The 12,421-nt window shown below is 37.4% G+C and overlaps 1 protein-coding gene across 1 annotated transcript; it reads left to right on the top strand.

Moving 5' to 3' along the window:
- Window positions 1-6: 6 nt before the first annotated feature.
- LOC122080652 (arogenate dehydratase 1-like) lies at window positions 7-1,634 on the top strand. Its single transcript, XM_042647455.1, has one exon. It carries the CDS (start codon window positions 81-83, stop codon window positions 1,413-1,415), a length of 1,335 nt encoding a protein of 444 aa, XP_042503389.1. The 5' UTR covers window positions 7-80; the 3' UTR covers window positions 1,416-1,634.
- Window positions 1,635-12,421: the final 10,787 nt, after the last annotated feature.

Below are 12,421 nucleotides of genomic sequence, written 5' to 3'. Positions count from 1 at the left end.
AAAAAAAAAAAAAAAAAATTGCAGGACCATAGTTGCATTCATTTCAAAATTCAGAAATCGAAATTCCTCTGCCAGCAAAAATGCAGGCAATCACATCATCTTCCAGTAACACAGCCCTCAAATCTCTCTTCGGAGACCACCATCATAAGCCCTTAGCCAGGGCATCCAAGCCCTACAATCCCAATCACTACTGGAATACAACACGCTTTATAGTCCAAAGCATCTCCCGCCCTGAATCCTCCAACAACTTCGCTGGCGGCGATGGCTCAGTCTCAGGTTCAGGTTCAGGCTCAGGCTCAGGCTCAGGCTCAGGTTCAACTAGACGCGCTGATTGGCAGAGCTCTTGCGCCATCCTTGCCAGCAAAGTCGCCTCTCAGCAGCCAAACAACGAGACAACCGGCAACGCCGAAATCACTGCCGTTAACGGCCACAAAACTCTAGATCTGGTACCTATCGGTAATCTCCCCAAGCCCTTGACCATCACCGATCTCTCCCCTGCCCCTTTACATGGCTCCACGCTACGCGTAGCTTACCAAGGCGTCCCAGGCGCTTACAGCGAAGCTGCCGCCGGTAAAGCTTACCCCAACTGCGAAGCCATTCCCTGCGACCAATTCGAAGTGGCTTTCAGTGCGGTCGAGCTCTGGATCGCTGACAGAGCCGTCCTCCCTGTAGAAAACTCTCTCGGCGGCAGCATCCACCGGAACTACGACCTCCTCCTCCGCCACCGTCTCCACATCGTCGGAGAAGTCCAACTTCCAGTTCATCACTGCCTCTTAGCCTTACCTGGAGTAAGAAAAGAGTACTTGACACGTGTCATCAGCCACCCACAAGCTCTAGCCCAGTGCGAGCACACCCTCACCAAGCTGGGCTTAAACGTAATCCGTGAAGCCGTCGACGACACCGCCGGAGCGGCCGAATACGTGGCGGCGAAAAACTTGAGAGACACGGGGGCGATCGCAAGCACTCGGGCGGCGGAGCTGTACGGTATGCAGATCCTAGCCGATGGGATTCAAGATGACTCGGGGAACGTGACCCGGTTTGTTATGTTGGCTCGTGAACCAATCATTCCCCGGACGGACCGGCCATTTAAGACCAGTATCGTGTTCGCCCATGATAAAGGGACTTCGGTTCTGTTCAAGGTGTTATCGGCTTTTGCGTTTAGGAACATCAGTTTGACCAAGATTGAGAGTAGACCACATCGGAACCGTCCGATTAGGCTGGTGGATGATGCAAATGTTGGGACAGCGAAGCACTTTGAGTATATGTTTTATGTTGATTTTGAGGCATCAATGGCTGACGTGAGGGCTCAGAATGCTTTGGCTGAAGTTCAGGAGTTCACGTCGTTTCTTAGGGTGTTGGGGAGTTATCCTATGGATATGACCCCTTGTTCCCCTTCTCGTTCAGATTCCATTTGATTGGATTGGATGGTTTTTATATTTTTTATTTTATATAAATTTCTTTTTTTTTTTTGGCAAGAAAATATGGGAAACGAATCCACCAACAAGGAGGTGGATTGGATTTGGTGAGACCGTGGGAGACCTTTTTCTCTTACATTCTAATTTTATTTTAATTTATTTAATTTTCTGTATTAAAAAAAATAATAATAATAAAAGTGGGGATTAATTGAGAAAAAATGTTGTTGTTGTTATGTTTTAGTATATATTTTGTCACGTGGAAGCAGAAGAGCTCACCTAACAAAATTTTTTGTCTTCTAATCACTTGTGTCTAGGTGGTTGTATTTGTATGTTTGTAATTTTTTGTATGTCTAGACATTGGAGGATGAAAGAATCCATTTTTTGTACGGTATCTATTATTAATTTTGTGATTTATTTCTTCTAAAGTTACTTTAACTTTTTTTTTTTTTTTTTTTTTTGTTTGGTGGCAAAGTTACTTTAACTTTCAAGTAATTATTTTGTATTTTATATTGATATTTGGACTCATAATAATAATTGTAGTCTACGTTACTTTTATCTGAAAATCAAAGACAAACTCACTGCATGAAGCTAGCTACCGTCATTATTGGGGGAAGATCATAATATAGGCAATTATAATCTTGCTTTGCAAACTCAAATAAGAACAATCTCTATAGAATCTAATTCTAATAGTATAATCACTTAATTAGTTTGATAATAACCACTGAACATACTTTTTTTATTTGTTTGAAATGAATTTTCTTTTAGATGGTGGGGGTTTAACAACTTCTTTGACCATGCTCTTGTTTTCTCTATACATGAGTATAATCTTAATTGGTTCAAAATCTAATTACTCGAAAGCTGAAGAAAGAGTCCAGAAGATCAAAGTAGAGTATTGTCTATCATAGGTCAGGGGAAGATTGAGGAAGTTGCTAAGATCAACCACTTGGAGAATGCAGAGATAAAACATTTTGTTTCTCATTCCACTCGTTGTTTCCTTTCTCTAAACTCTACAACAGTCATATTAACTATTTATGTGGTAAGTAAAAGAAAAATAGAAAAAGCACATAATTCCCAATAGAATTTCTCTAAGAATTTATCAATGATTTTATTATTATTATTATTATTATTATTATTATTATTTGTAAAACTAATAATGCAAGGGTTGATTTTAGTATGCATTCTTGGAATGTTATACAAAAAAAAAAAAAAAACCAACCAATTGCAACCTTCATTTCAAAAGTTCAGTTTATGATTCTTAATGCGGTCAAAGTATTGTTGTATAGCTCATTCTCTTTAAACATAATTTAGAATTGAGATATTCAAGGGATGAGATATTGGGACCCACAAAATGTTGAAGGTGAAAAGATGAGATGACAAGTATACTTTAAATAAATATTTGGTATAGATGTTTTAATATCATGGGTGGAAGATTAGGTTATGTTTGGTATGATTTTTAGAATGTATCAACAAATGCATACCAAACGCAGCCTGAATAACTACCCCTCTCAATAGAGATAAATACACAAAGACCCATTTTCTCATTTTTTGGATTAGGTTAACATGAGCCGGCGAATTGGATTCCTAAAGTTACAAACTATTAAAATCAAGGGGGAAGTGTTTACTGTAGTACAATGAGGCTCCTAGGCGTGCACAATGACCAACAAGAATGCATGAGGAAACATCAATAAATGCGTTATTTTTCATTTTATAGGAATGGTTGATCATTTTTCTTCTCATGTGTCTACAAAAGGGCCCCAGTCCCCACAAAACTATTTTCCTTAAAATTCAAATAGAATCTATGATGTATATGTTGGGATTGACAAGTGAGCAATTTACTAGAATAACTATATGAGATTTTTTTTTTTTTTTTTGGGTGGGGGGATGCGTTTGGTTTTGAAGGAGGGGTGGTTTAAGATACGTATTTGAGATTCCACGTGGTTGGATGCAAGAGGCAATACACCAAAATTTGAAGTAGCCTCCGTTTATTAAATAAAAATGAGCAACTAGTATAGTATTATATAAGTGAAGACCTGAATCTCTTTTTGTGGTGGGACCCAGTTGATGACATAAAGTGATCGAACACAATTAAATATCATGAACCATGACTAGTTCCACTAATGCAACCAAAATCAGGCCTTTCATGTCACTTTCGAATTTTTGAGAGTCCAAACACAACATTAGGGGGAATGCTATGATAATAATTAGTATCATTTTCAAAAAGGCATTTTTTTAATAAAATAAATAAAAATAATAATTGTAGATTTTTATTTTTATTTTTGTTTTAAAAAGAAAACCTAAAAAGTGAAGGAGGAAAAAAGAAATGTTTTAATATAATAATAAAGGTGATAATTTAAATTAATTAAATGATATAATAGAAGAATTGATTGGAATAATATTTATATGAAATGATTAAAGAGAAGAGATTCCAATGATAAGTTGGAGAAAGGCAAAAGCCAAGTTAGCCAATGGTCAGAGGAGGATTGGTGAGAATTGGTGGATTGTGTTTGATGATGAGGTGAGAGGAAAGAGTAAGTAGAGAGAAAGGGAGAGAGGGGAAGTTGGTGAAGAAAAAACAAGAAAAAACGAAGGGGGGTAGCGTAAGACTAGCTGAGGGCACGGGTGTGAGTTGGTAGTTGGTGGTTGGTGGGTGGGTTCTTGCGGTCAGCATTTTCTACCAGTCTCTTCATTGGCTGACCTCATTCATACACTCAACCCCCCTCCCCCCCCTTGGCCCCTTTGAGTTCGATATGAGTGACTGATGAAGTGTATGTTTCATTTCTGGTCTGGCGGCTTGGGGGGGGATTACCGACCTTACTTTAGACTTTAGACTTTAGACCCCACTACTTAAACTGTTTCCGAGTTGGGCCCACTTATCTGGTCCCCAAAGGCCCCCTTATGTGGTATTCACATTCGGTGGGCACCACCTGATGTGAAGCATGATACTCTCAGGCTTGGTAGCATAGAATAGCATGAAAATCGTCTACTGCGACTACATTGGTGCACTAGGGATCGGATGGTTAGGTGTTCCTTGGACTATGTGCCTGGATGTTCCTTAGACTATGTTGCACCTCATTGTTCACTATAGACAATTTGAATTCATAGTTATATGGGTAAATGATAGCAAATGAACATCCCTCCATGGTTCAATAAATGAGGTAGAGATGTCTTCTTAGGGAAGAGGGGGAGGGTGTTAGTGGATGGCAAGAAAGTTTCTCCCTTATTAAAGGGCTTGGGATTGCTACGTGGTCATGTGACCATTGTACCAAGGTGGGCACCAACCGGAGAAATGTACATGCATCCAACTAGGGGGTAGAGTGGTTTCTTATCACCTCTTGTGTCTGGGCATAAGAGCATGCAACCAAGTAACAATCTTTTTCTCCCTTGTTAATTATGGAAAGTGGTTCTCTATCTGGGAGCATAGCCTACATCAGCGGTTTCTATGTCTTTCTATCCTCCTCATAATAAAGGACATACATACATTTTCACACTGGGAGGAGAGAGATAGATACATGGGAGGCCGCACACTTGGATAGAGTTCTTTTTCCCATTAAATATTTTTTAGGCAAAAATGATTGCCTCAAAACCAGAATGTGAGGTGAAATGATTGCTATGTCCCCTATGAAAAATGGGAATTCCATCACTATTAATGCTTCCATGTGTTGCTGCGCCAATGTGGGGGCTAATGAAAGCATGCATAAGGACACCAATATGGATGGAAACTTCTTACTTCACACATAACAACATGATAATTTTGCGAGCTCTTATGTCTTGGCACAAGAGCCACTCTTTTTCCCTTCCTGTATATATTGGAAAAAAAATCCTATCACTGCCCTAAACTTATCCAATATTTACTCAAACTCCTTCACTTAAAATATTCTTTTTTGATTCCCCTAGAAAATTAAACAAATTTTCATCTCTATTTCTCCCTTGGTGATTCAAAATTCTTAAATTACTTCTATTCTTCTCCCCTCCTACATCCCTCTTCGCAAACACCTCCCTCTAACACTTCCCCAAATCTTCACCCCATTCCTGCCCTTACCGTGAACCATAAGACAGAATCAGGGAGCCTGCTCAACTTCAACAACAGTACAATTCCTTTTCCTTTTTCTTTGTTGCAACATCATTGGAGGAAAGAATCGTTGCAAACTTGAAAACTATCATAGTTTGTGGCATGTCATCCTTTGTTCAATTGTTAGCTGTGCTCATTCCTAGAATTGTGTGACTTCCTATTTATGAGTTTAGATCAGTTGCACGTACGTACACTTCAGGTGCTAACACTTGTTCCACTGTCATTTGTAGAATGAAGAGGGGTTAGGTTAGAAAATTCCACCGAAGGTGTTTTCCACTTCTTGTCATTGGGATTCTATTTCCTTGGCTGCTATATACCAGTTGCAACCCAGGTAGCAACCAAAATTTTTTTTTTCTCTTACCAACTGTCAACAAAAAATTCCCAAGTAAAGAGTGGCGGAAGCTTTTTACAAGTCTAGCCGGTCCTCTCCGCATGGTGATACCAACCTATCAAAACCATTACTCATCAAGAGTAGGAAGGAGTAACATGCAATTCCAGTTTAACCTTATAAATTTCATCTATATAAATCTTATTGTAACCCTTTGGAAGGATTTGACGAAGGAAAAATGACACCATACCCACTGGGAAAAAAAAAAAAAAAAAAAGGGCAAGAGAAAGCTACCTCCTAACGTAGGTACATGCCAAGGGGAGCAACCAATGAGAAGGCACACATGACGAGATAACGTTCTTTCTTCCAAAAAATAATAAGGGCAATAGATCAGTGCCTGGTCGCGTGGTCCCTAGCCAAGATGGGGCTATTGAGAGCATGAGCAAGGACATCAACATGTGTGAGATTTTTTATTTCATAGGGGCCGGATAGTAATTTTGCATAATCTTGTGTCTGGACCAGTTAGGCAAGTTAAAAATCGAATCAACAAGCCGTGCGTGGGGGAGACCCTTAATCCCATAATCACCTCAATCATTTTCTTCAAAACATAATCTATCTTGAGCTAGTATTTGATGCAATAGACATGCAGCCATGACGATTTGGGGTGTATGCTTGGCCCTCCCAGTCGTTAGATGTTCACTGTCGTTCACCACTGAGGATCTGAACTCTTTCTCTATCACAAAAGGGCACTTCCAAGTCAGCAACACCTGGAATAGGACATCGAAGGCATATATGTCAGCATTCTGTGAGAATTGCGGCTATTGGTAAACTCTGACGCACGATAAGTTGGGAATGAGATCCTCTCAAGTGCATCAAGCCCTTCAATGCACATAGGACAACTGGGAGGCACTTTGGGTGCATGCCTAGTGCTGCCAGCTATTCCATGCATGCTGGAGGGACTAGTGCACTTGAGAAGATCTAGGTCTAGCTTGTCTAAGGGCCTTGTCAAAGAATACATTTGTGGACATGATATTGTTGTATGCCAGTCTCAATGACCAACAATGTGTAGTGGATATAAACTAGACCATGAGCTGCTCCAGTTGTGAGTCTTTGATATTGTCGTCCAATCTAGCAAGGTGTGACCCAGTTAGGGGTGTCAAAACCTAGCCCAAACTGATGAAATCAATCGGAGCTGATTAAAATTGAATCGAATCGAAATCGATATGAGCTTTTTGAATCATATTTTTGGGCTGAGTTTTGTGAGACTGAAACCAAATTGGACCGCACTGAAACCAATAGAATATCGAACCGAACTTAAAATATCAGACAAAAATCAATGCAACCCAAAATTCATAAAATAATAAAAAAAAAATCATACTTTCGAATCCAAAAATTGAGACTTTGAAACCAAACCGATAAAGAGAAATAGAAATAGAATCAAAACTGATGCATTCTTATTGGTTCATGTCTCGATTTCATTCATACTCACACCAAAGTAGATGAAAACGAATTGAAATCCGTCAAAACTTACCGCTTGACACCCCAAGACTCAGCCCACAGTTATTTGCCATATTAACATTGGGGGTGGAGGGTTGGAGGACTGTCGGAAGAAGGTTACAAAGAGGGTGTTGTGGTCCTCATCGGAGGATTGTTAAATGGGAGGGAAACAAGGGTAATTTAGGAATTTTAAATTAACGGGGGTGATAAAATGATGAAAACTTATTTTTGTAGGAGAATTAGAATGAAACTTTAAACAAAATAGTAAATATATAATAAATACAAGAGGAATGATAAAAATTTTCCACTATAAACCGGCAACTTATGATCTCACTAAGATCTCATAGAACAAAATGATATATTTAATGAGCAGATAGTAGTGAGGCTCTCATATTTAATGAGGGGAGAGGGAAGTAAGAGAAAAAGGCACCTGAGATGTAGGTATGTACACACTGACATCCTGTACTCTCCAACGCTTATTTCTTATTCGACAGTCAACGAATGAGGATAAGATTATAGGGAAATGAACTGAAATTTTTGGATTCAACAATTTTTTGGATGAGAATTCAAAGTTTAAAGTATCGGTATCACATATCATATTGATATGATACAATTGATAAAATATGATACGATATGATATAAATTGATACTTTAAATCTATCATATACCTCTTGAAAAATATTAATTTGATACTTGATACGATACTAATCAAACTTTAAACCCTGGATGAAATATCAACTACCATAAAGAGAACTTGTAGTTTTATAACAAAGTTGGCTTGATTTTGAAATGACCGATCTGATCTGGGCTAGTTTGCAATATAATGTATATTATGCAATACTAATCAAGGCAAGGGAGATTCCTCATGTTGCCGGCATTGGGTGAATCTCTTACATCACATCAATTAGCATGTGGGAATCGATTCCATCAAAAGAAGCACATAAGATCAGGAAAGAGAAAGAATGTATTAACCATGTGAAAGGTTCCCACACGAGAAAAATTTTCCCCATAATGCTTGTTTATGTAGTAAAATCTTTGAATAATGTTTAGCCAAATGGTCACCAATTATCGTCTTGGATCTTTTTTTTTTTTGTTTCTTGATAAGGTATTCTCTTGGATCTTACTTAAATGTTTTTGTTTCACCATTTAAGCAAACCGGTCAGGGACTAACAATGAAGATTATATGAAATTCTTATTCTTTTGGTTGGGCAATCTCTAGTTTTGGTACGTCATCCTTTGTACAGGAGACGTGTCACATTCTGTGGCAACACTCCAGATGGTCTTGATGTATAGAAAGACCATTTTCATTCAAGTTCTAGTGTTCCTTTCTTTTATTATTTTTTTAATTTTAATTTTTTTTTTTTTTACTTTTTGAAAAGTGAGACCTATATATAATTAAGTCACATAATTTAATCAAATTTAAGATCTCTAATCATGTGGTCTAGGAAACAGCTATGTAACTAATAATGATTGTTAAAATTGTATTTTTTTTTTTTTTTTAAGGAAAAAGATTTTCTTGATGTCAGAGCAAAATCGAAATTGCATGTTGTCATTTAGATTACCGTAGAACCCCTAAAAAATATCCTAAATATTCCACTATTTGACAAGTTTCTCGTAATACCTCTTCTAACTCCCGAAACTGCACATGAGCTTCGGCGGGAACCTAATCCCTTTTTTTTTATTAATAAAAGATAAATATTTATATCTTATGAAAAAAAAAAGATACTTAATTTTTATTTATTTATTTTTATATGCAATTGTTATGGTCAAAAGGTGATATGGACATCCAAGGAGATTAGTGGGGAAAATTTGCCATCTATATTGCATAAATAATAACCTGTACCAACTATTTTATCAAAAGAAAAAAAGAAAAAAACCTTGTACCAACTAAAGTAATGATTACCTTGCAACATTTTATTATATTATTAGTTATTAGAAAATATTTTTTCACCGGTGCCCATTTTTTTTTCCGACCTGTCTTTATATTGACTACCTTTCGGAGTATATATTTGGTTAAAATGTCCTAATATATATTTTTTTTCCTCTTTTAACTAAAGATCAGCAGAAGTCTATAATAGAATTGAAAATTGATGTACAAAAACGAAAATCTAGGTATACCTAGACAATGATAAAATACATAAGAAAAATACTAAATTTTACTATGAGACTCCACCTTCGACATTGCCATCACTAAAGACCACATGACACCAAAAGAATCAACTATAATTCCATAAATATTAAATAAAACAATGTATTACCTTTTTTTTTTTTTTTTCACTAGAAAATCATGTATATTAATTATGAAAAAGAAAAAGGGAAAATATAGTACATCAATGGGGGAAAACTAAGAGATCCTTCACAAATGGAAGAGAAGAGATAGCACCTAATCCACTTTCAGCATTGCCATCAGCAAAAATGGGCCACCATCCAACTCCACCACAAAACAAAGACACACAAAATAGCCTAACAAACTCTAGACCTTGGATGGCCTGAGGCATCCATATCCAGTTCCATCTGCACCAATCGTGACCAAACTGAAACCGGTAAAGATGATTCAAATTGCGCTGCTGATTTTATTAAGAAATCAGCCGCTGATTTTGCTAAGAAATCAGCCGCTGATTTTGCTAAGAAATCAGCCACTGAATTTGCTTCATGATAGCAATGGGTTTTTTTCCATTCCACTTCATCTAGAAAAACCATACAATTAATCCATCTTTGCCAAGCAATCCAAGGGGGTTTCTTTTGCCAAAACAGAATAGCAACCACCACAGAATCACACTCAATCCATAGGCGAGTTACACCCAGCTGCTTTGCCAACTCAACACCATATATAAGAGCGAGAAACTCCACCTCAAATTCGTTCGAACTCCAAGAAAATATCTGAAATTTGCGATCACCTTAACCTTTTCATTTTTGAGAACTCCTCCTACCCCAGCTTTCCTTGGCTTCCTAATAGAGCAGCCATCTGAATTTAATTTCACCCAACTGACTTGAGGAGGGCACCAATAAATAGAGTAAATTTTCCGAGGTCTATTGCGAACCCCAGAGAAACCCAATCTTCTTGTACGAAGCAAGTCCAAAATAGAAATTGATGATCTTGTGAGAATCATCGATTGGGATTTTAATTCACATCTAACCAACCCAAAGCAGCGCTCTATTGATGAGTTGACTCCCTCACACTTTCTTCCATTCCTTTCAAGCCAAAGAAAATAAGGAATCAAAACAAATCCCTTCATCCACAACCCCTTGATAGTTATCTTTTTTGCCTGATCTTTCCACCAGGCGATCAATCTATCCACACCATCAAAAGCAGGCTAGCTAACCCCAAAACATCCACAGAATAAATGCCAAAGAGAGATCGCAAAGTGACTCTCATAAAATGAATGATTTTTGAACTCCTCTGCAATACCACATAGAGTACATTGAGACGGCATTAAGACCCCTCGTTTTTTGACATTATCATCCATAGGAAGCTTATTTTTCATCATTCTCCATCCAAAAACAGCTTGTCTTGGCAAAAGAGATGAATTCCAAACCAAAGAATACCATCCGACCTTGGGCGATTCCCTTCTTACCTTCTCCCAAGCCGACTTAATGGAAAAAACACCAGAAGAGGTTAATTCCCAATGGCACTTATCCTCCAAATCTGAAATTAAAATCTCTTTTGCTTGGCCAAAAATATTCTGGAAAAAATCAGATTCGAAAGGAGGAAAGATCCATTCACCTTGAGTGATAAAATATGAAACACGAGCTTGCATAGAGTCAAAGTTCAGATGCAGATTTGATAGTTCTTCAATAGACTTGCTTCCTAACCAACTATCTCTCCAAAAATTAATATTCTGAACGTATTACCTATTAATCTCTATAAAATTGCAAAACTAAAATACATTTCTTTGTAAAATTAATGTCTAGAAATATTAGAGATACCAGATCTTATAATCTTAACATGCCAAGTTTTGAATAACCTTTGTACTTAGGCAGAGAATGTCCTTTGATTCCTCATAATTTATTATTGCCATGGAAGTACCCTTCTGTCTTCTTAATGTGTAGATCTCAATATGTTTAAGGGTGTTAAAGTAAATAAAGGGGAACTAAGGGGTAGTGCAATTGATGAGCAACGAACTTATTTTGTAAAAATATCAGTTGAGGACAAAAGTCAACTGTGTCAGTTATTAGGAATTAGAAATGTCTACCTATGCATTATATCTGGGTACAAATTTATGCCACCCTAGTTCCAAAGTTGCAGAGCTCAATGTGGTGAACAGAGTTGAAACAAAAGGTAAACTTCTTGAAACAGCAGCTTTCTAACTCATCTTGATTGCTCAGTCTAGCTGTTTTGTCCTCCCTTCCTACCTTGTGTTATATTAGGTTCCACTCTTAAAGTATTTTGCTAATGGTAATCTTTTGGATAACTCTATTTTTCTAAAAGCAGCTCTTGGACTTTGAACAAACATGGCTAGTATTATTATTCTCAAGAGTATGGTTTATATCAGGAAGGTGATGGTTAGAATGTTTCTCTAATTTTTAGTATGTTTCCATCTTCCATAGCTTCTACGAATATCAAAGTGTCTCATACTCTGCATCTTTTCCAGGGCCAGTGGATATGTCAATTTACAAAATCTGGCGATCTTGCTATAAAATATGTTGTTATGTATTGATTAAGAATTTGAGCCCATATCCACCTTCTCTGGCTATTACTTAAGTTGGTGGAAATTTGTATGGAAATTGCGTTTCACCTTAATTTTAAATTAAAATGTTTATGTGGAGATAGTTCACAATGGCATTCCTATCAAAGCCCATTTAGGTAGGAGTTTGGATCAGGTCGTCCTATAAGAACTATTTTCGTACAGTGTCAGATCCATACTTGGAATTCACTCAATGTGAAAACCTATTATAAGAAGAGAGAGATTGAGTGGATTCCATGTTTGGATCAGGCATCGCAAAAGAATGATTCTCGTATGAGGACCAAATCCGGACTTTAACTAGATGGGTGTTTATATGAAGATAGTTATTAATCGCATTCCTACCAAAGCCCATCTAGTTAGGTGGTTTGCGTATGCTTTTGCAAAAGGGAAGCAGAGACTAAATGACATATTTTCTTTTCTTGTGATT

The sequence above is a fragment of the Macadamia integrifolia genome, chromosome 6 (genome assembly GCF_013358625.1).
Source record: "Macadamia integrifolia cultivar HAES 741 chromosome 6, SCU_Mint_v3, whole genome shotgun sequence".
Lineage (NCBI taxonomy): Eukaryota > Viridiplantae > Streptophyta > Magnoliopsida > Proteales > Proteaceae > Macadamia > Macadamia integrifolia.
Note: the sequence above shows the minus strand (reverse complement) of the source record. Positions and strands in the feature narration are given on the sequence as shown.

What these genes read in the sequence shown, in the direction of transcription:
- LOC122080652 (XM_042647455.1), top strand. Translation starts at nt 81, where the DNA reads ATGCAGGCAATCACATCATCTTCCAGTAACACAGCCCTCAAATCTCTC.